Source organism: Chenopodium quinoa, unplaced genomic scaffold (genome assembly GCF_001683475.1).
Source record: "Chenopodium quinoa cultivar QQ74 unplaced genomic scaffold, ASM168347v1, whole genome shotgun sequence".
In the NCBI taxonomy this organism is placed as follows: domain Eukaryota; kingdom Viridiplantae; phylum Streptophyta; class Magnoliopsida; order Caryophyllales; family Amaranthaceae; genus Chenopodium; species Chenopodium quinoa.
The window spans coordinates 287811-313476 of NW_018745461.1; the positions used below are offsets into that span (position 1 = coordinate 287811).

General features: G+C 34.3%; 1 protein-coding gene across 1 annotated transcript; it reads left to right on the forward strand.

Annotated features, from left to right (window-relative positions):
* Nucleotides 1-600: 600 nt before the first annotated feature.
* Nucleotides 601-22925, forward strand: LOC110714722 (TBC1 domain family member 13-like). The gene is given in 10 exon segments (XM_021893258.1): nt 601-1252; nt 1255-1296; nt 1374-1466; nt 1550-1654; nt 2054-2209; nt 16925-17023; nt 17108-17236; nt 20175-20354; nt 21643-21759; nt 22430-22925. Coding segments are annotated over 10 exon segments (1317 nt in total). The 5' UTR covers nt 601-1021; the 3' UTR covers nt 22595-22925.
* The last annotated feature ends 2741 nt before the right edge of the window (nt 22926-25666 follow it).

Genomic DNA, 25666 nt, shown 5'->3' on the forward strand with positions numbered 1-25666 from the left:
TTATATCACTACTAGCTATTTTATGTTTTGTGTGTGACGAGGACCTCCTATGCCAAATGTGTGAAATTTAACAAAAAGCAGAGTTTCCAAGTGCTAATGCTAGAGTTCAAAAAGAGGCGGATGAAAAAAAGGAAATAAAGGTTTTATATGGGCTAAAATTTTCCTTTTATCCGTGCATAAATATTAAGGCCTTGTTTGACAATTGACTGTTGGATGGTTCACTTGGCTTGTTTGACTAGCTGATATGTTTGGCTGTTTATAATGGCTTTTAAAACTGGCTGTTAAAGCTAGCTGTTTATAAAAGTGTTTGGTAAATTGTTGGTAGTTGGCTGTTTATTAGATAATTTGTGAGCCAACAAGCCAAAAGCCAATAAAAAAACTACTCAAAGCATCTTTTTCATTTTGGCTTAAAAGCCAGCTTTTTCACTGGCTAAAAAGTCAATTACCAAACACATTTTTAGGTTATTTGACCTCATAAAAAAGCCAAAAGCTAACCAAAAAGCCACCAAAATGCCATTTACCAAACATGGACTAAGTATGATGATTTGATGGGTAGATTATGTGCACAAACGCAAGTTATATGTTTATATGTAACTATAGAATATTGACATAAGTTAAATTGAGACATTTATTTTGAAACTAAAAGAAAGTATAGTACACTGTAATAATTTTTTTATTAATTTTTTTTGACTAAGGGAGTTTAAGTTGAGGTGAATATGGGTGGTACTCTGTATTATTATTTACGGTAACAAAAAAATTAAAGGTATGCGGGGCTGGAGGGTTGAGCGTAAGATCCCATTCCCCAGCACACGTGTAGTTGGTTTGCAACACAAAGCAACACTTGCCCACCACCTTCCTTTCCTCCTCAATCACCAAGGTTGCCTTGGCCTGCTGGGGGTTTTTCAATTTTGATTTTGATTTTCAACCCAAAACCCAACCCTCCCTTCATAATTGCTGCGATCATCTTCAACAATCAATATTCTACTTTCTCTCTCCTGCACAACTAGTCTTCATCTGCGAGATGGTGAACGAAAATGAGAAAGACTCGAAGAAGCAGAAGAAGAAAGTACCTGATTGGTTGAATTCTTCACTCTGGTCTACGCCTCCTTTGTCTGCTGCTACCACCATCACTCAAACTCAAGATCTCTCTCCTCCACCCGTCGTCCGTCCTCCGTCGCCGGTTCGACCTCCATCACCACCTCCTCCGCCGCCGGACTCCAACGGCACTTCCACTTCCTCTGCTTCTCCTTCTCCTTCCCCGAGGAGATCTCTCGCCATGCTCAGCTCTCACTCGAGGTTTCTCTCTCTTTTCTTCTTCAATTCAATTCAATCCAATTGAATTCACCTAACCTAATTTCTTGAATTTGTTGCAGCTGTCGAAGAAGGTCATCAACATCAGAGAAATCAGGAGGTTAGCATCCATGGGTCTTCCTGATGCCCCTGCCATCCGCTCTACTGTGTGGAAGGTTTCTCTCTCTCTCTCTTCATTTCATAGTCTTAATTAATTAGTTACCTAATCGGAATTACAATCCCTAATTGCAATTGCCAGCTTCTATTGGGGTATTTGCCCAGTGATCGAGCAATGTGGCCCTCTGAATTAGCCAACAAGAGGTCTCAATACAACCATTTCAAGGATGACCTCTTGATGTCTCCCGTATGTCCTCTTCTCTCTTCTCCCTCTCTTTTCTTTTTTTATGTCTTTCTTTCCTTTCACTTTCGATTTTGCTTCGCGTTTCTTTCATGTTTTAAACTCCTCCACTACTCTTCTTAACTTGTTTCTTCTATTACTCATTCAATTGCCATTGTTTATAGTCTTTATACACACAACAATTTATCAAGTTTTCTTAATTCATGTGTTTTTTTTTTTTTTATCAAACTACATGTATTAATAATGCTATTCCAGAGCTTGCCATTTTCTATAGCTTGTGCATGTCAATTCTGGTTTAAACACTATCATCTCCATGTCAATGTCAAAAACTCAAAATGTGTTGCCCTCCCTTTTTTATTTTTCTTTTGTAAAAAGTTTGGCATTTCTGAATGTCTATGTGGCTAGTCAGTCAGAAATTTCGAGGAAGCTGGAGAAGTCATCAATGCTGATAAGGATGAACTCAAAGGTGAAAGTCGTTGCGTACTCTCTAGATCAGAAATTGTTCAAGATGAGCATCCTCTTAGCCTTGGACAATCCAGTCTCTGGAATCAGTTTTTTCAGGTATATACCTTCAATATCAACTATCAGATTGGCTCTTCTCAAATTGATCACTGATTTCTATTGAAAATATTACTCCATAAGTATTATACTTTGACACTGTTTCATGTTGCTTTTTTTATTTACTTTTCATTCTCTTTTTGTATGTGTGTGTGTACGTGTGTCTGTGTGTTGGGGCCTTGGAGGGGCAGGGGTTTCACACTACTTGGCCATGCAACACCTTTTTTAAACGAGTCAGGAAGGCTAGACACAAACATAATCTGTTTAATAAACTGCTGCCTAACTTGCCTGATTTGTTTAGTTAACCGGATCATGTTCATGTCAAAAATTTCTAATCCATTTGAGATCATCAATCGTCATCATGTTCATCACATCTCTAGGAAATAACATAGCCATTGGTAACCTCAAACATGAAGAGGTGTATTATAGTCCAAATTGCAAACTATTGCTAATAATTATACATTTCTTGAATAAATACTATATGAGACTTAGAAAAAGAGCCTTTACAACAAAATTTCATACTCGTACTATTTTACATTTTTATTGACATATCCTCTTCTGCACTCGAAGGTAATGCTAAAATAATCAAACAGAGGCTTCATTATGGAGAATTGAAAAAAAAAAATCATAATATAAAATTATTTTTAATGGTTTGTGAAGGAATGGGTGGGTTTGGGTTTGGTAGCTCTATAAATTAGGAATAGTCGGAACACTAATAGGACCACGGGATGCCAAGTTGATGATGGTAACTATCTCGTGCTTCTCTTGACTACCATTATAATCATGCATTTGCAAAAGTCATATAATTGAATATACACCTATTAGTGCGCCTTTTATGGTTCAAAATAGACTTTTATGACCTTAGGGACACCCCACAAATCCATTTCAATTTTGAAAAAAATTCCCGAAATTAGACTGAAGTCGCGGATTAGCCTTCAAATTTGGACAATTTTTTATTTTTTTGGACCTGGAAAGGAAAGAAGCCGGTTGTTCCCATGATCTCAATGAGACCTCGGGTTTCTTAGTTTGTTATTAGAACATCTCTTGTAATTCTTTACTTTCACTATCAAAATGTCTTATTAAGTATTTATGTAATTAAAATGAAATCACTCCTTTTGAGACTATATATACCTACTAAAAGACCTTTTATGGTTTCAAACCAACTTAACTCATGTGGACATCGCACACATCCATATTCAATTTTGGAAAAAAATTCTCTAAATTCTCTAAGTTGGTGATTGAAACCATTTCTTGCTACTCTTTATTACTGCTATAAACAAGTATTTAGAGTAGTCATACAATTGAACAAACCTCATTCTATAGACTTTATAAACCTAGTGGTAGGCTTTTTATTGTATTATGGTCTTGGGCACATGTAACACCCTAGAAATTCCTTTATTTTAAAATACCTGTTTTGCCCTGTATAAAACTTTAAATAGGAATATCTAAGACATTACCGCCACCGTGAAAACGGTTAAAGCAAATATCAAAGATACACAGCGGAAGACTAATTTTAAAAACCTTTCCAAAACAACCCAACTTGGAAAGCTAACCAAACGAAAGTAAAGTTAAAACCAAAATGAGCGAAGTAAAAATGAAAATCAACATACAACTTGGAACCATTAAAGGCCCTTATTAGAAACCAAACCAAATCCAAACTTGATATTAGCTCCACATATAAATATTAGCATAAATAATTAAAGCAGAAACACATTGTAACTAATATAAACTAGCATGATTCGCTCTTCACTCGTGCCCCATCATGAATATGCCTTAATACCTGAAAAGCTTATCTCTACTTGTCTCCACTACTCTCCATTAAAAATGGGTCATCATAGGGCCAAGATAAAGACATGACCAATACACACAAACACACACAATCAGCAAAGCTGAGTACATAAGCGTAATTAAACACGCTATCATGCTTTCACTTATCAACACACACTTACCTCAATGCACTTGTGAACAAGCACACACAACATTCAACAACACTCAATGACTAGACACTCATTAATTCGTTTTGCATTGATTACGCATCGAACGGGTTTCCACCTATTAACTGTAACACCCCCGATTTACTAACCAAAATAAATAAGAATTAAAGGAAAAATAAACAACCTTTAAATAAAATTGCGGAAGCATACACTTAAATCGGAGGTATTACCGCCACACTCAACAACCTGTCGAGTTTTAAGGCTTACCAAATCCCAATAATTACAACCCAATAAACTAGGTTAGCTATTTATACAACTTTATAAACTCATGACATCACACTAATCGAAACACTTGAGCTCCTTTAGCTACGACCACTAGATCAACCTGCTTAGAAAATCTTGAGTGCTCACCATTAAGGACAAATTCTAAAATAGATCGTCGCAGGGCCACCATAAGAAAAAGACATGGCCGCAAATATAAATAGCACAATAAAACAACACACACGTCAGAGCAATCACCACATATCAGAATATAGAGTATAATATAATAATTAACATTATTAGATCAATTAAACAATGTAGTTCGAAACTACATTACACATTGCACTCTGAAAATAACCTTTGTCAAACTCAACCTCGAATAATAGTACGAACCTTTACTCAACTCATAACCAATAAGTGTGCCATGCTCGTTGTTCTATACCTAGCCTTGGACATGGGTAATTCGAATAAAACCAACAGGTATAAAAACTTGAATACTCCCAATAACTAGAAAACACCTTGAACCAGACCACATACGGGTCAATTCCCACCGTAGGGGACCATAGAAAAATAAATAATAAAGATCGTACTTCATTTTTAACTCATGATTATTACCCTCTTACCAACAAGCCAAGGACTAAGTTATACAACGCCGAGCCTCAAACCAAGAACAAAATAATAATTCTCAACCTTTTGATCTCATACTTAATCAAATAACCATTCACAAATTAATATATTAAATAATATCTCAACAGTGGCACATGTTCCCAAATAATACAAAAATTCAAACTCGTTAAACCATAGCATATCTCAACTCTTATAGGACAATCAAACTAGTACCCAAATTTAATCAAATATCAACCCAAAAATAATTAACTCACAGCTCAAAAGTAATACAAGTTACCCTTTAACCTCAAAATGATACTCTATATTCGAATACACTGCCTCGACACAACTAAGATAATCAAAAAGTTTACATCAAATAAATCCATATAAACTATGTTGCCGTGAGAATCATATATTTATCAACATAACTCCAATTCCACGAATTCACTGATCATCAAATACACTTGCATATATAAATTTTTTAAAAAAAGAAAAACATGATTAACTTATTTATTTCAAAGTATTAGATTACAAATTTGCAAACATGATTGTGGTATGATGACACAACAGCAAAAAGATGCGGATGATTACCTTTGGAATAAAAGCAATTGGTTTAGCCACATGATTAGCAGAAGATAAACATTCCAAAGATAAACATTCCAAAGATTAATAGCAGGCTGTTGGTATAAACCCACGAACGTACATAATGGAGTAAAGAGGAAGAAGAGAAAGCTAGGAATTTTGTATCAAAACGGCTACATAATATTATTGTATCCCAAAAACTTAATAGGGTTAGAATAGTTTATATATGCTTAAAAATAGAGAGTCCTATTTAAAATAAAATAGGGTTTCAAACCTTTTCGAACTTTAAAATAAAAAAATATGAGATTAGTAAAGTTATTTAATAGATAAAATAAACTATTTTATTTATAAAATACATTATATAAACTCATAAAATATTCGGGTATTACAATCTACCCTCCTTAAAAGAAGTTTCGTCCCGAAATTTAAATTCTTGAATAATTAGTGACCACATATTATTTATTGTTGAATCCTTTTTAATTCTATCTCAGTGTCAAAGACACCTTAAACGCATAAAGCGCCAAAATCCTATCCTTCGGTGTTAAAAATACCTTAAGTGCACAAAGGCACCAACATACAATTTATTCCTTGTGTACATAGACACTTATATAGCTCCTTCCTCATGCTTAAAGCATCAATAAATTTTTTTTGAACCATAATAAAATTCCTTTTCAATATTCCAAACGTAATTAAACATGTAGTTTAATTAGTCATGCCTTCTAACATGCCATAAATAAAAATGTGGTTCAAATACAACATGCCCAAAATATAATTTTCCAATCCATAACCATCACAAATAATTCATGCTTCACAATTCAATCACAAACACCATAAATTCACAATTCCATACATGAACCTTAGCATGATACTACTTGTAATTGATTGAAATCAAACCTAGCATGATTCTACGTCATCCAAATATGCTAAGTACGCGAACGTACCTCAATTAAGCCCGTAAAGTAGCCAATTACACTACAACAATTCCCGAACCAAGTCTTCTACATAAAGGGACAATAAACCTATATTAATTCTCCTTGTATACACAATTTCCAGCAACTTAAACTCACTTTAAATAACTTATAATAATCTGAAAATTATTTAAAAACCCCTAATTAAACTCCTTTTTAATGGATAATCACACCCTTTTATTAAAAATCACAATTATACTACTTTAAATAAAATTCCAACATTTTAAACTAATCAAAAATCCTGTAAAACTTCATCAAAATACATCTTTATACTTAAATTATCCATAGAAACATTAAATTATCTCTTTCCCCTTTTAAACTCAAAGATAAAATTTAAAGCATAAAAAAAAAACTTCGTTAAAAATCAAAAACTGCTCGAAAATCGTATTTAGAGGCTGAATTTGGCCACAAGAGGGTAGTGCTCACTACCAAAGGTAGTGAGTCTTTCTTAAAACGTTTTTTTCCACTCGAAAAACACTACTTTTTTTTATCAAAATCGGAGGAGTTTAGAACCTATCGGGATTAAAACGAGATTAATATTTAACGAACGGAAATCTAATTATTAAAACATGAATTTGCGTGTTCAAAATAAATCTGGAATTAAGTTAAACTAATAAGTAGTTATAATCACCAAAATTTCAAAACATCATTACTATAAAAGCCCTAAATCAATTATTCATAAAAACCCTAAAATCATGATTTTCAATAATTAAAAACCCTAGGTTATAAAATTTACAAAATCTGAAAATTATAAAGTTCAATCATCAAAATACAATTTGATATTAATTAAATTAATTTCAAACAATAAAATCAAAACCCATAAATCAATAATTATAATTACACAAATTAATAAAACAAAGGAGAGAGAAAATAAGACTAACCTTTTTGTGTGGGAAATTTTTGGGGATTCATGGGGTATTTATAGAGTAGAGAGTGTAGGGTTAAATTTGGGCTTATAAAAATGTGGGCTTGAGTTATCAGATAGGGCTTAAGTTATAGGTTTTGAAATGGGTTATTCCAATAAGAGTATGTAGGAATAATTTACATTGCCCAATAATTAATAAATGTTTGGCCCAAAACATATTTTACTTTTATAAAACTTTATATTTAAAATACTTTAACCCTTTAGAATATTTAATTAAAATACTTGAGCCCTTGACAATACATTTTATTAATACTTAAATACTTTATAAAAATACATAAAAATACGGGGTATTACAGGACACCCTACACATCGACTTCAAATTTGGAAAAAAATTCCTAAATTGGTTAGAAAGCATGGATTATAGCTTTCATATTTGTACAAGTTTACGGAACGATTGGGCCAAGGTGCTTCATTTCGACCTTAATCAACGACCACTATTAATCTGTTATTGAAATAGTCATATAATTAGACAAAATTCATTCTTTGGACTTTATAGACCTAATGGTTTGCCTGCAATGGTTCCAAACCAACTTATGTGGTCTTGGAAAACACCCTACACATCTACTTTAATTTTGGAATATTTTTCCTAAATTGGTCCAAAAGCGTGAATTATAGCTTTTAGATTTAAATTTTTTCAAGATCTGCGGGCTTAGAAAGGAAAGTGGTCAAGGTGATTTTTTTGGACCCTTGGAGGCCTTAAGATTCCTAGTTGATGATTCAAATTACCTCTTGTAGCTTTTAACTATCACCATAAACACGTGTTTGAAATTGTTATATAATTAATCAAAATGTAACTTCGAGACGTTATAAACCCATTGGTAGGTCGTTTATGCTTCCAAACCAACCTTGATGACCTAGGGGGCCACTAAACATCCACTTTAAGAAAAAATTCCCAAAAATAGTTTGAAAGCATGTATTATATTTGGATTTGGAAAAATTTAAGTGTTTAGGACCCAGAAAGTAAAAATTACAACCCTTTCTTACTTCCCATGGACCTTGGTGATTGCAACCCTTTCTTACTTCTTTTTTATTATCGCTGTATAACATTTTGTAATATATAATTGAACAAAACTCATTTTGGAGACATTTTTGACCCATTGGTAGGCTAGTTATGATTCACAACCAACTTTATGACATTAAGGGGCTGCCTGGAATGGGTGTAATGGGAGGGGAAAAATTACATGAGTAATAATTCTGGATTTTTTTAAAGTTTGGATCTAGGGTAATTAATCAGTAGGGTAATCTATTTCCCTAAAAAGGGGGTTTATAATTACCCACCTCCCCCCTAGCATAACAATTCCCCCCGTAAAATCAAAAAGCACTCTCTTTTTCCATACTGCATCTTCTTCTCCCCTGCGATGTATTATCTCCTTCACCTTCATACCCCTCCGCCCAATTGAAGCTGTTGCCGCCATTATAGCGCCTAATGGAAGCTACTAGCCGCCGCCATAGCTTATCAATTCCGGCGAATTACGAACAAGTATCTTGAATCGGACCCATTGGTAATTGGTTGAAGAGATAGTTGAACAAAAGGTTAGGGCTTTTGATCCTTCAAGTGAGGCGATGCTCGTGGTGGTCTCAAATTTATCAACGACATGATTGCCATGAATTTGAGGTTTTTTCCCTAGGATTGTTGCCAAACCTTAAGAAAATGAATTTTTTCCCTCTAAATCAATGCTCAAGTAGAATTTACCCCATTAGATATTACCCCCTTCATTATTTCTGGGATTCCAGGCATGCCCTAAAGAGACACTAATCAGCCTCAATTTTGGAATTCTCAAAATTGGTTAGAAATGTTTATTAAATAAGCTTTTATATTTGGACAATTTTCGACCTTTGTGAGCTTGGATACAAAACTGCCCATGATACCCTAGGATTATAAGTTGGTGATTGGAACCATCTCTTGCAACTCTTAACTAGGGCTATTCATAACTGGGTACCGGGTTTCTCTTTGGGTACCCGCCTTTGCAGGTAGTCAAACACTCGGCTTATGACCCGACCCGCGATAACCGGGTACCCGGTTATCGGGTACCCTATTTTCGCGGGTCGGGTCACGGGTACCCGAGAAAAAAAAACAAATTGAATTAAAAAAAATTAATTAATAGGAAATAATCTCTACAATCTACTTTATTGCTTATGATATAAATAAAATGAAATCATTCAAAAATAAATAATGAAATAAGAAGAAATATAGTGCATACTCCACTGCTGTACTACAATTCTTTCTTCAGAGTAACAAAAATTCGAAGTAAAAATTACTTATGATGAAAAGTCCAAACAAATTTGGCGACGAAACTCATCCAACCCATACCCGTACCGCCGAAAAAATTAGCGTGCTCGTGCCCCTTCAAGTAGAAATATCATTTTTTTTGGAGAAGGATAAAGAGGGGTTGGGGCTTGTGAAAGGAGAAAGAAGGCGACAGATTGAGAAAGGGGGTTGCACAATTGCAGTTGCAACCTTGAATTGATGAGGTATAGAGAGAAGGGGGAAAGAATAATGGAGAAGAGTAAAAGAGTGTGTTGCGGCTGAGGAAATAAAAGACTAGAAACCCTATTTTACAATTTACTTCAGCAAACAAGAGCTGTACTTTAAAAAAAAACAAAAAAAAAAAAGTAACGGGTACCCGAGTAACAGAAACTCCGGCCCATGACCCGGCCCACAACTTGAGGTTTTTAGCGGGTCGGGTACCTAACCCGAAAATTTGATGAAAAATCTCTAAATACCCGTTGGGTATTTTGCGGGTCATCGGGTCGAATCAAACGGGTCGGGTTTTTTTTAACACCCCTACTCTTAACTAGGGGTGAGCATGGGACGGGTACTCGTACCATTAGTACTAACGGTTCGGGTACCCGATAACCAATATCACTAAAAGTGATATCCATAACCCGAACCGATTTTCGGAACGGTTATCGGGTACCCAATAAAATATCCAATAGTGATAATTAAACTTAAAAAATTAGTTATTATGATATTTTTTAACACTAATTAACAACAATACCATATAGTGATTATGAAGTAACGTAAGAGTTTAAATATTAAAAAGATAGATTTTAGTAGGAAAAAAACAAAATAATTGCTTATCGGAACAGAACGGGTAACCGTTAATTTTAAAATGATACCCAAAAACCATACCCGATATCGGAACGGGTACCCGAACCATTATGATTATCGGATCGGGTACCCTAATTTTTGGAACGGTAACGGAACGGGTTTTCGGGTAGTTTTGCTCAGCCCTACTCTTAACTACCATAAATAACATGTTTGTGGAATTGTTCTATAATTGATCAAAATTTATCCTCAATATAGTTTTATTGGTTGGCCTTTTATGCTTCCAAACTTGATGACCTCGTGGGACACCTCAAACAAAGTTTGGAAAAATTCTCGTAATCGGTCTAAGAGCGTGAATAGCCTTCTGATTTGGACAATTTTTCTCTTTTTCGATCTCGAAAAGTAAAGAATTTAAGTGCTTCACATGGACCTAATGAAGTCTTGGTATTCCATGTTGGTGATTGCAACCATTTCTCTATATTCTAACGGTATAAACATGTCTTGAAAGTCATATGATTGAATGTATCTCATTCTAAAGACTTTATAGACATATTAGTAGGCTAGTTATAGTTCAAAATAATTTTTTATAACTTCAATTTCTAAAAAATCCCTGATATTGGTCCGAAAGCGTGAATTATTTTGGATAATTTTTTACTTTTACTGGACTTAGAAAGTAAAGAAGCTTAGCTGCTTCCCTTGGACCTCATGAGGCAGTAGAATTCCATTTTGGTTATTGGAACCATTTTGTGCAATTCTTTCTCACTACTATAAACATGGTTTTGAAATGTTCATATTGAACAAAACTCATTATATATACCTTATAGACCTCTGAATAGGTTAGTTATGGTTCTAAATTAACTTTATGATTTTGGGAGAGACCCCACAAAATCCCTAAAATTAGTTTGAAAGTGTGGATTATAGCCTTCATTTTTGGGACAATTTTCTCATTTTCCGGACTCGGAAAGTAAAGAAGCTAAGTTGTTTTTTATGGACTCCATAAAGTCTTGGTATTCCATGTTGGTGATTGGAACCATACTTTATTATCCCTATAAACACGTTTTTGTAATATTTTTATAATTGAACAAAAGTCATTCTATAGACTATATAGACCTATTAATTTGCTAATTTTGGTTCAAAATCAACTTTTATGACCTTCTAACTTCGTTGTAGAAGTAAGTTCCCGCAATTGGATGAAAAGCTTCGATTGAACGCTTTATATTTGGACAATTTTGACCTTTTTGGGCTTAGATAGGAAAGTGGCCTCGGTTTTTCTCCTAGACCCTATGAGACCTAGGATTTTAATTTAGTGATTGGAAATATCTCTTTCATCTAACTACCACTATAAACATAAAACATTATTTCTAAAATGTCATATAATTGAATAATTTTTTTTCTATAGACGTTATGTTTCTAAACCAACTTTGATGGCCTTAGGGGACACCCCAAACATCCACTTTAATATTGGGAAAATTTCCCGAAATTGGTCCGAGAGCATGGATTATAAGCCTTCGAATTTTGACAATTTTTTACTTTTTCGAATTTAGTAAGGAAAGTGGCCAGTTGCGTCCTATAAACCCCATGAAATATGAATATACTACCTTCATTTCATATTATTTGCAACTTTGGATTATTTTATATCTCATAAATATTACCCAAAGTTGCAAATAATATGAAATAGAGGTAGTAAATGAATAAAACTCTTTCTAGTAACTTTATAGAACTATTAGTAAGATATATGATTTATAATAAACTTTTATGTCTTCGGTAGATCCTACACATCAACTTCAATTTTGGAAACATTTCCCGAAATTGGTTCAAAACATTATTGTAGTCTTCATATATAGATTGTCTTTGATGTTTTCCGACCTTAAAAGTGAAAAGGAAGAAGCCAAACTACTTCCCTTAGATCTCAAAGATTGTTGTTGATTGGGATTGGATACATGTTTCTAAAATGGTCATATAATCGAATAAATTCATTTTCTAGACTTTTAAACCTATTGCTAGGCCTTTCATGGTCGCAAACTAATTTTTATGATTAAAGGGGATAACCAACACATTGACTTTGATTTTTAAAAAATCCCGAAATTGGTTAGAAAACGTCTTATAGTTGAACAAAATTTATTTTTGAGACGTTATAGACCTATTGGTAGGCCATTTATGCTTCTAAATCAACCTTGATGACCTAAGGGACACCTCAAACATCCACTTCAGTTTAGGAATTATTTTTTTCGAAATTGGTCCGAAAGTGTAATTTATAACCTTTTAATTATTGACTTTTACAAACTTGTAAAGGTAAGTTATTGAGGTGACTACCTCAAAGCTTTGGGATTCCAATTGGTGATTGGAACTATTCCTTCGCTCTTCATTTTCGCTATAAACATGTTTTGATTGGAACTATGGCAAGCTAGTTATGGCTCATTATCAACTTATATAACTTTGGGAGAGACAACAAAGACCTACTTTAATTTAAGAAAATTCCCGAAAATTGTGTGAAAGCGCATATATCTTCGAAATTGACAATTTTAGACTTTTCCTCACCGGGAAAGTAAAGAAGCTAAGTTGATTCCCGAGGACTTGTTTGGTGAATAGACCCATTTCTTGTTTTTATTTTATTTTATTTTATTTTTATTTATTTTTTTATTTTCCTCTGTAATCATGTTTTTGGAATAACTATATAATTGTACACAACTTATTCTATGGACTTTATAGATTCATTAGGTTAGTTATGGTTCAAAACCATTTTTTTATGACCTTAAGGCACCCCACCCATCAAATTCAATTTTGGAAAAGTTTTGAGTTAGTGGTTTATGAAAGTGGCGCAGGTATCACGGGAAGGGCAATTAGAAGAAATTAGTCTAGAGTTGCACCTATTTTCATGATATTCTAGGATATATTATGATTTAATAAGGAAATTCAATAATGACTAAACTATTTTTTAAATCACTTATTAAAATATATCATAAATGAATTTATTCTGAAGGACTCTTTAATACGAATATTATGATATGAAGTAATATTGTAAATTTTTAAGATAATAGTTATTGAAATTTATAATTTTTTTTATAGTATTATAATTTTATTTGTACATATGGAATATTAGTATTTTTATCGAATATAAAACTCTAAACCAACCATTTTATGTTAATAATCTATCCAAATTTTATTGAAAATGAAACTCTAAACTAACTTTTTGATCTTAAAAAATTTATCTAAATTTATCCAACATTTTTATCCTAGGTGTTTTACGAATAATCAATTGTTGCTTATGTGGTGCGACACGACTTAAAGTTGAAATGCCAAGTGTCATTTTCTTGTGGCTTGACTAAAAGTTTACCTTTATATATTAGTTATATGATATGCTATGATTTTTAACCAATTACACATCAACTTTAATTTTTGACAAGTTTTTCAAAATTGGTTAGAAGAAGTTTATTATGAGCTTCATATTTTGATATTTTTCATCTCTTGTGGGATTTGAAAGGAAAGTGTACGAGGTGATCTATGTGGACCTCGTCAAGGTAACCATCTCTTGCAATTCTTAACTTCCACTATTAGCTTTTTTCGAAATTGTCATATAACTCTACAAATTTTATTCTTTAAGACGTTATAGGGTTTTTATGTAATTATGTTTTAAACAAACCTTGATGACCTTTGGGAAAAGCATCCACTTCAATCAATCAATCAAAGCCATAATTCCATAAGTGGGGATGGCTGCATGAATCAAAAGTGATTATTCCATACTCCTCCATCCCTTACGTTCAAATTCCTCATTTAATTCAACTTTGGTAAAAATTCCTAAAATTGGTTCAAAAGCGTGGATTAAGACTTCAAATTTGGACAATTTAATTTTATGTACTAGGAAAGAAAAGTGTGATTCGATGTGTGGTGATTGGAACCATTTCTTGTGGCTCTATATATTCGCTACAAACATGCTTTTGAAATACTCAAATCATTGAACAAAACTTATTTTACATACTTTGTAGGCCTATTGGTAGCCTTGTATAGTTGAAATTTGTACATTTTTCCGTCTATTTTGAGCTTGGAAAGTTGGGATTGGAAAGTGGCCGAGGTGATTCTTGTGGACCTTAGGATACTCGGGTATTCGAAGTTGGTTATCAAAATCATCTCATGCCATTTGTTAGAATTTATATACCTATTGGTAGGATTGCTTTGGTTCCAAACCAACTTTTATCATATTAGGGGACTCCTTATGCTTTTACTTTAAATTTGGATTTTTTTTTTCTTGAATTTGGTCCAAAAGCGTGTGGATTATAGCCTTCAAATTTGGACAATTTTCAAAGGTTGCACGCTAAACAAAAATGAGGTGATTTCCATGGACCCTACAAGGCCTTGTATTCCAATTTGGTGATTGGAACCATTTCTTACAGCTCTCAACCTCTACTATAATCATGTCTTCGAAATATTAGTAAAATCGAAGAACTCCTTGAAACTTTATAGACATATTGATATGCATATTATGGTTTCAAATCAACTTATATGTTAGAAACAGATTTGAAGCATTGTATGAAAATGCAGTTGTTACGTCAATGCATCGTGAACCGGCCGGTTTGTAATGGATATTGTACTTATCGATTCGATATTTCCTGTTTTACACACCGTTTTTTGAAAAGGCCGAGATTTGATGGATACGACTTATACAAAATGAATCTTACCTGCATCGATGTTCACCGAAGAATTACTCACTTTTAGACAAAATGAAATGGAAAAAAGAAAAAATGGAGATAATTCCATTGAAACGGATGAGTTAAAGGAACAAAGCGAAAGTAAATAGTGGGACATCTATAAAGAGGTAGTCACGTGTAAGTTGAAGTAATGGGTTTGGTGGGCTTTATTAATTAATTAATTAATTTTATTGTGTAGTAATTAGTTGGTGCATTGGTACAAAGAGTGGAAGAGTGGGACCATGGAAGGGTTAAACGAGGGAGAAGGGGACCGAAAATAACTTGTTTGGAAGGAGTTAGGAAGGATATGAAGTATATGGATTTGCATGAGGATGAGGCATTGGATCGTAAGGGATGGAGGAGGAAGATTTTTGTCGATGACAACACGAAATAATCACTTTTGCTTCATGTAGCCGACCCTATTTATAGGATTAAGGCTTTGATTGATTGTAGTAATTAGTTGGTGGGACAATAGTTGGCCAATGGTCACATGCTATGACAGGTGGCCTTTTATGTTTGTTATTTGTTTTTTAAATTGTTGTTAATGGGTAATAAAAGATAAAACAAGCTTTGTAGTAATACAAACATATGGTTTTTTTTTTAAGGGTAATAAAGTATACTAATTCAATTTAAAACCCACATAAAAATTAATTAAAAATCCTAAATTACAACATTTAGATTAATTAATTTAAAATAAAATTCTACCGTGACCTGGTCCGTGATCAACACATCATTACCATTAATGTGAGACCGCAATCGTTCCCGCGATCGTGACCGAAACCGCATTTTTATACTATGGTCTGAAGTGTAAAATTTTGACATTTTTGGATTTATGTTAGCAGATAGAAAAGGGGACAAGGTGCTTTTCCCATGGACACTATGTTATGGATTCCAAGTTGGTGTTTGGAACCAACTATTGTAGCTTTTGACTACCATTGTAAACTCGCTTTCGAAATAATCATATAATTGAGCAAAACTCATTTTCGAGATTTTAAGCCTGCTATGGTTTCAAACCAACTTTTAAGATCTTTAGGGAACACTCTACATGTTCATAAAAACTCGGTCGAAAACGTGGATCATAGCTTTTACATTTTGACAATCTTCGCTCATGAAACCTACGAGAACCTAGGAGGCCATTTTGTTGTTGTGGGGGGGGGGGTAGCGGTTACCTATGTTTTGTTGGAAAAGTAAATTAATTTATGTTTATTGTTCAATTATATTCATATGTTACCCTTATAATTTTGTTCTTTTATTTTTGAAAGACCATATGCTCTTGTTATGGACCAAGATAGTTGACGTGCTTGCATATATTTCAGTAGATGTTCTTTTATCTTTGGTATCTTAATATTAGGTTTGCTAATTATATTGGTTGCTGTCATGATTAATGAAACAATATTAGATGTTTTGTATGTAAATGTTTACCTGGAACACAAGTCTGAGACTTTGGAAAGAGGCTGGTGTTACTCTATTACGTCTGACTGTTGTCAAAATTAAAAAGGAGAATCTGATGTTGCTCTGAGTGGAGAGATGAATTGAGACTTTGACTGTGCTTCTTGTTTCTTGCATAAGTATCATTTTTGTAGGAAGGGTTTTTTTTTTTTTGGGGGGGGGGGGGGGATGGTGTTTCTCAGTTCTTTCTTCTTAAAATCAATTTTCTTTTTGATAATTCTTTAACAATATAAGATTTCTGAATGCTGTAATGCATGCTTAGGACACAGAGATCATCGAGCAGATTGATCGGGATGTGAAAAGAACTCACCCAGATATGCAATTTTTCTCTGGGGATACGATTTCTGCAAAATTAAATCAGGTTAGTAGTTTAGCTATCTTTGTCTTCTATTTGTGGTATTGTTATCTTTTCTCTGCTAAATTTATGACATTCTTACTACTGTAGGAGGCTCTGAGGAACATTTTGATTGTGTTCGCTAAGCTAAACCCCGGTATAAGATACGTACAAGGAATGAATGAGTTATTGGCACCTCTCTTCTATGTTTTTAGGAATGATCCAGATGAGGAAAACTCTGTAAGTTAATAAAATGTGTGGACAAATATGTATCAATGTATATATGCTATATATTTCCTCCGTTTTTTTTAGTTGACACCGTTTGACTTTTAAACTATTCACACAACACGCTTGACTCGCTTTTGTGGTTTATGGATACGATAAAACATATTCTTGTGGGATCTTGTTTGAATCGTTTCTATTTATATTTTATTAATATCCACTTTTTCTAATTTTATAATGTTGATAATTAGAGATATTAATCGTTAAAAACATGCGTTGACAAGCGTGATAATAGAAAGACTTCAACTAAAAAAAAAAAAAATAGGAAGTATGATTAAGTGTCCCCCCCCCCCCCCCCCCCCCCGCGCGCGCGTCTGTGAGAGATGAGACCTAGGATGCCTGAACATGGAGATCTCATCTACCTTTAATTTATACTTTTACTTCATTTTATTATAGACCAATAAGTCATGTATGTTAGTTATGTCACTCACATGTTGATCTTTTATCCTTAAGCCTGATATAGTCCAAGTAAAAGGAAACCTGGTAATGTGATGATATTCTTACTATCGTTAGTTATATGATTGCTCTACACTTGAAATATTTCTTCTTGACTTCCTGTCGTCCTAGTTTCTGTAAGTTAAATTGTTTCCGAGGCACACTTAGCTACTAGGAAAAGGCCTCTTTGCTTCACATACCTTGGGGTGTCTCCATCAAGGCATGTGATGAGTAGCGCCATTTTCTTGGTTACCTACATTCTTTGATGCTTGTACTTTGGAAACTTCTATAGTTATTGGGAAATTTAAAATAATCTCATCAGTCATAGCGGTGACTAGCCCAATAGATTGGCTCTCTTAATCTTGGAACCTTTCAATAGTGCCATTTTCTTGGTTTACCTACATTCTTTGATGCTTTTACTTTGGAAACTTGTATAAATATTGGGAAATTTAAAATGATCTCATTAATCATTCTATGTGACATCTTTAGGGCAAAAGGCTACACAAACCATAAATAAATAGCGGTGACTAGCCAATATATTGACTCTCTTTGTCTTGGAATCTTTCTTCTTCTCCCTGATTTGCTCTCTAACCTTTGCATTGCTGATTTTTTGCTTCAATTACATCATCTTCTTCTTCTTCTAGGTATCTTTTTTTTTTTATTTATTTCCTTTGCCCTATGGATTATTCAGTTCTAAAGATCTCTGCTCTAGATTTTTCTCTCTGTTAATTTTCTTTCTTTACTTTCCTTTTTCAGTGTGTAGCACTGTTGTTTCTCGATACCCCTAAACTTTTGTTGGTGGCTGGACTGCACCCTAAAAGTAGAAGATATTGTGCATTTTTAATAAGTTGGACTGTGCCACTTTTATGCTATCTTATTTAGAAATATTTCCTTGAGAACTAATTGAGTAATATCAAGTATATAATCACTTGGCACTTTCTCATGTCATTGCAACATTAAGTTTCCACGTGTCCTAACTCACCCTAATAATTTGAATTAAAAGTGGCATTACGACGGAGAACTTCTTAACCGTACCATCTTAAATCTCTTTGCTCCTCTTGCCTCTCCCTGCCTTAAGAATGACTTTCTCTATATTATTTCTTTTTCTTCTTTTATCCTTTGCCCATAATTTTTTAAAAGAGAGCATAAACTGATTTTCATGAAGTATTTCTGCTTCAATGTCTTACCTGTGTTACAACTTAGCAGACTTGACGAAATATTATTATAAAATTCAAGATTGGTCAAGTCAAGTTCAATCAGGTGTGGTAAGAATATTTTGGTAACCAGGGTGTAAGTGCAACTTTGCAGTAGTTGATTGAATTTTGGGTATTGAATAATGTGATGTATCGAAGTGTTGGAGGTGAAGACATGGATACTATAATTAGAGGTCTCTAGTTCAAATCTTGTGGAGGCCATATAATCTAGGGAAAGTCATATAGATAATCAATCAATCAAAGCCTTAATCCCAAAAGTGGGGTTGGCTAAAAGGAAAGTCATATAGATACTAATGTATATTAACATGTAGAGATCTTTTAGAAAAACTTGTATGGTGAAGCATGCTCAAAAGATTTCTTAGATCCACCATTGAGGATATTGACAAAATTGAGATCTATGTTGCACGGGGACGCCTTATGGCCGGTGTCCCCCATCCCCGGGACGTTACGGGTACGGATACGCTCTCGAGGACGGCTTGGGTACGTCCCCGGGATGAGTTAACTTTTTGGGGACGGGTTGATTTTTTGGGGACGTTTCTGGGGACGCGCATGAGGCTCAATGCCGTCCCCAAGGGTAATTTTTGGCTTTTTAAAATAAAAAGTTTTTTTTTTAGTTTGTCGTCCCATTTCCCCCAATTCATAGTTCACACTTCAAAACTCACAAATTAAGGTTTATCACTTTCTCATTATCTATCTCTCGACGGTGGAGTTTGGGCAGCGGCGGCGAGGCTAATCGGCGGTTGGCGCTTCTCTTCTTCTCTTTCTGACTTTCTTCTTCTCCTCTCTTCTAGCCTTAAAATATTCTCGGTGTTGTAGTGTTGTTTACACTTTTATACTTTGTTTTAATGTTTCTGATTTCATGATTTGTTCTTATTTTAAATGTTGTGGTAAACATTGGCTAAAATTGTTTTTATTATCATTTTATTTTTTTGCATAAATTTTTTTACTATGATCCAATTTTTTTATATTTAAATTTACATTTTAAAAACCGCAGTCCCCAAAGCCGTCCCTGTACTCTGGAATTTTTAGATTTTCCATTTCCCGTCCCTGTACCCGTACATGCCCTCGTACCCGTATTGGTGCATCATAGATTGAGATAGTATACTAGAATTTCTGTGTAAAAATGTTGCATTGTTTACTTTTGATGATATGGTAAAACTTTTAGCTTTTTGTCTGCAAAATTTTTATATAGATGTTCCTCATAAGTTATTGTGTTTCTGATCATGTGGATGATTTCCCTTCTGCAGGCTGTTGCTGAAGCAGATACATTCTTTTGTTTTGTTGAGTTGCTTAGTGGATTCAGGGATAATTTCTGTCAGCAACTTGATAATAGTGTTGTTGGAATCCGTTCTACGATCACAAAATTGTCAATGCTTTTAAAAGAACACGATGAAGAACTTTGGCGTCACTTGGAGGTCACTTGTAAGGTAATGTATATCGTTTTTGCTGTATTTTCTGCTCCAATCTTCCTATAGCTCTTAATTCTCAGTGCTATCTGGCCACCTTCAGTTGTATCTATTTTGTCAGTTATTATCTTCTGGTATAAGCCTATAGCAGTTCTTTATTAGTCTTCTTCTTTAATGAATCATATGCAAATAAGTACCTAGGTTGCAGATGTAAAAAAATGTATTGAGTAAATAAATTTTGGGATAATCATGATGCATCATATATGCTCATGACTTACACGGACTCTGTTTGAGGTGGAAGCCATAGTGAACTTTAATGCTGGGTGGTGGTGGTGTTGCAGTTGATTTTAATTACAGTTATTGTTAGCAAAGACTGCACAAAGAAGCTAGATATGTGGAATGACACTAGTGGCACATCTGCAGTAAGAATGAGAACGGGATTGAAGGTTTCTTTCTCACTGCTGTATGCGTATTCTGGGAGCAAATTGGAGTTGGATGTGAGGTTTGAGTGGAAAAAAGTCTCTCATTCCCAACATTTTGTACCTGGTGAATGACTACCTGTATACTCTATTGCTGGCCATTACTTAAATGCCACATAACAGCCTGATAAACTATTAAAGGAATAAGTGACTGACAATAGCCTCTGACAGATTGGCAAATACATTGTTATAAATATGAAAGATTTATTCATTGTAAAGTAGGAGTGTGTACAAATGAGAGTCTGGAAAACTAACTGAAACCTCAGCAGTGCCTATTGCCAGTATTACATAAATAAAAAAAGTTAGCTGTCCCTTTTTTTTTTTTTTTTTTTTTTTTAGTATTTTTATTATTTTTTATTATTTTTAATAACTGCTGTATGCTTGTTTAAAGCTTTTCTTCAAAATTTTAAGAAAAGAGTTCGACAAACAAAAAAGCTGGCCAAAGACTAAGGAGCGATCCAGTTTTGTATAACCACTTACCAAATCAATGGATTCTGGTTTTATTGCACTTTCTTCAGTCTCATTCAAATTTTTTGCGTATCACTTCCATGACTCAAATTTATATGATGGCCTCTTAATAATGCAAACTTGTAAACACTTTATACTTGTTTGCTGCAATTTTGTATATTTGTGTAATGCTCAAATGACATTATAGAATACTATCAACCTTGTGCCTCTCAAGAGGTGGCCCTTGCTGTTTCAGCTGATGAACTACACAGAGCATACACCAGATTTGATAGGAAAGCTAATGATGTGAAGTGGACATAAATGTTTGTTGTACACCTAAGGCCTTGTTACTGAATGTTTAACTTCCTACTCTTTGGTGACAGGTTAATCCCCAATTTTATGCATTCAGATGGATAACTCTTCTTTTGACTCAAGAATTCAGCTTCACAGACAGCCTTCATATTTGGGACATTCTATTAAGTGATCCTGAGGGGCCACAGGTGTGTTTAAGCTATTAAATCATCTTAATTATTTTTAAATTTTTAATTATTTATTTTTTAATTTTTTGGTTCTGGAGCTAAGTATGGGGATTGGGCTATGTTACTTGTTGACAAAAAAATATAGGCGGCACATATTATGCTCTTAATTTTATATTTAGTGATGCAATGAACTCAACTTCTACAGCTATGTTGTCCTTATTGCAAATTATACTAGCTACATATCAAGTATCATCTCCTGCAGCAGAATTTTTATAAACTGCATTAACTTTTGGGCGAAGAAGCCCATCAGTTAGCCAAAGTGTTATAGTTTTGTCCGAGTGCAAGGAGCCAAAATTTTGTTGGAATTGTATTAGAGCTTGGAGGTTATGTGGTTTGACTGTAAAGGCTAAACTTCATAGTTACTGTTCTATTATGCCTCTACTGCAGTATTTTTTTTAATCCCTTATACTGGCAATATACTTGTGGAATTTATGGAAGAATTTGTTAGTGTAAAAATTATATTGTTTGTCTATAATGTTTAATACTTCGTATTAAAAACGTGTTATTGAGGATATTCCCTGAGAAGATTATTGTATGTAATAGTCATAGAACATTAAGGAAATTTGCACAAAAATTCATGCTAATATTGGCTGCTTCACTTCACAACTGATTGTTGCTTATGTCGTGGCAGGAAACATTGCTAAGAATCTGTTGTGCTATGCTAATTCTAATCCGGAGACGGTTGCTTGCTGGTGATTTTACTTCCAATCTCAAGCTTTTGCAAAACTACCCCTCAACAAATATTAGTCACCTACTATATGTTGCAAACAAGTTAAGGGCCCATCCAACTAGCTAGGTTCTTTTGTATGACACTTCAGTTCCCTATGATTCTTTCTGTGTTTTTTTATTATTACTTCTGCACATTGTAGAGTACCGTTTTTGTATGTTTAGTTTATCTTTTGTTATATGTAAATGTCTGTTAAAAGCATTGGTTGAACGCTGCCATGTTTGTTTTCAATAACTATTTCATTGTATCCCCCTTCCCCGCCAAACCAAAGAACACAATCCTGCTGTATGTGGTTTGTTACCTTAATTGTGGTGATGTTGACAATGTCCGTCAAATTAAGGGGTTACATATTACATTCTTTCTACTTTAACTAATTTATATTACTCTTGCTACCTTTGAACCATGTACTAATGAAGGTTGAGTAGCTTTGTTAGGAAATATTGTGCAAAACTACCTATTGTATTTCTTAAATATATTATTGAAAGCTATTATCCACGCTTTTTTAGAAATTTTTTTTATGTTACGCGCACCAATGCCGAAAAGTCTTGGGGATACGTCTTAGAGACATATAATGACGTTTGGAATCATATATTACCATTATATGTTGTCAAAAATGTCAGTGGTAGGCTTGAGTTCACGAAATCGGCACAAGTTTTGAAAGGGTAATTTGACCATTTTAAGGCAAATTTCATGGTTCCACCAACCAAATTGGACTCCGGGAGGGTATTAGAGACAACAGTAAACATCTCGACAATTTTTATTTTCGGGCAAAAAATGGTCAAAAAATTCAAAAATTGAAGGCTATTATCCACGCTTTTTAAGGAATTTTTTATGTTACGGGGCCCGGTAGCTAAAAGTCTTGAGACCTTAGGGGATACATCTTAGAGGCATATAATGACGTATGGAATCATATATTACCATATATGTTGTCAAAAATGTCCGTGGTTGGCTTGAGTTCACGAAATCGCTACAAGTTTCGAACGCGTAAATTGACCGTAATAAGGCAAATTAGATGGAACCACCCACCCAATTGGACTCCCGTAGTGTATTAGACACCATGGTAAACATCTCGACAATTTTTTTTCTAGGGCGAAAAATGGTCAAAAAAATTCAAAAATTGAAGGCTATTATCCACGCTTTTTGAGAATTTTTTTATCTTACGGGGCCCGGTGGCAAAAAGTCTTGAGAACCTAGGGGATACATCTTAGGGACATATAATGACGTTTAGAATTGTATATTTCCATTATATGTTTTCAAAAATGTCCGTCGTAGGCTTGAGCTCACGAAATCGGTACAAGTTTCGAACGGGTAATTGACCGTTTTCAGGCAAATTTAATGGTTCCACCTACCCAATTAAACTGCCTGAGGGAATTAGGGATCATGGTAAACATCTCGGAAATTTTTATTTCCGAGAGAAAAATGGTCAAAATTTTCAAAAATTGAAGGGCTATCCACGCTTTTTAAGAAATTTTTTATGTTACGTGGCCCGGTGGCGAAAAATCTCGAAACCCTAGGGGATACATATTAGGGACATATAATGACGGTCAGAATCATATATTACCATTATATGTTGAAAAAAATGTTCGTGGTAGGCTTAAGTTCACGAAATCGATACAAGTTTCGAACGCATAAATTTATCGTAATAAGGCAAATTAGATGGTTCCACTCACCCAATAGGATTCCTGGAGGGTATTACGGACAATGGTAAACATCTTGGAAATTTTTATTTCCGTGCGAAAAAGGTCAAAAAAATCATAAAATTGAAGGCTATTATCCACGAATTTTGAAGAATTTTTTATGTTACGGGCCCGGTGGTAAAAAGTCTTGAGACCCTAGGGGATACATCTTAGAGACATATAATGATGTTTGGAATCATATACGGAGTATTACCATTATATGTTGTCAAAAATGTCTTTGGTAGGCTGGAGTTCAGGAAATCGGTTGATATGTCCATTTTATATAGTAATTTACCCCCGTCCCTTGGTCATAATTAGTAGTGTTTTTGGCTCTTTCGAGCCACTTTTATTACTAATTTGTGTTTTCTGGTGTTTTCGTAGTCTTTGTTGAGTTTTGTAGGAAACTGCGGCTTTTGAGCATTTTCTCGGGTTTTTCATGAAGCGACTACGGAATTAGAAGTGCACGACCATCCTTGAAGCACAAGGCCAGTTAGAGTCATCGATCCGGTGATTAAGGGCTCGGTAATTGGGATCCCGAGGTATTTGGACCGAGTATTCAAGACCCGGAGAAGAAATCCGGATTGGGCCAAGAAATCAAGCCCAATCGAAGTCCGAGCCTTAAAGTATAGCAAGGGCCCGATTGGGCAAGAGGTTGCACGATCGGGCGCGGCGCGACGTTGTTGATGTTGTGTGTGCTTATAGCGCGCTCGATCGTGCGAGCATCTAGAACGATCAGGCGATGCTGCTGAGAAGGAACGCGAAGAAAAAGGCGGGCCCGATCGGGCGCATGTTTTTATGGAGCCTGATTAGTTTAGTTTTAATTCTTGTTTTAGGAAACATTTAAGTAGGATTTTTGTACGGAATTTTGATTACCTTCTTTCTTAGACTTTCTCTCTCTACTTAGATTATTTCACTCTCTTAAATTCTCTCTCAACTTTTGTTCTTAATTATTTCCATTCATCCAGATTTCTTCTTGGTAACAATTTCTTCTCTTTTAATTCCAGCTATTTTACTTACTTCTTTGATTATGCTTTTATTTATTTATTTGATTAGTTTAGTTATGATGATGCGTGAGTAGTTTTATTTCTAGGGTTTATGGGGATCTAATAAATGATGTGAAGAGGTAATTTTGTGATTGTTGATTATCAATGTTTGGTTGATTTCCTATTGATTGATTTAATGCTATGCAATTAGGTTTGGCCAGATTTAATTGTATGAGTTTAGCAATATTAATTCGAGATTCGACAGATGAGAATTGATGTTTAGGCTTAGTTTCAATAGGCGGATTAATTTATAAATGGTTAAGTCGAGATTCGACTGATGAGATTTAATACCGGTAAATTAACTCTGTGATTATAATACGTAGCGAAAGCACTTTATAATCTGATTAACCAATGTTTGATGATTGCTTATTATGATTTTCCCTGGAATATTGTTTATTAGTGAACCTATGCCCTAGGCCTTT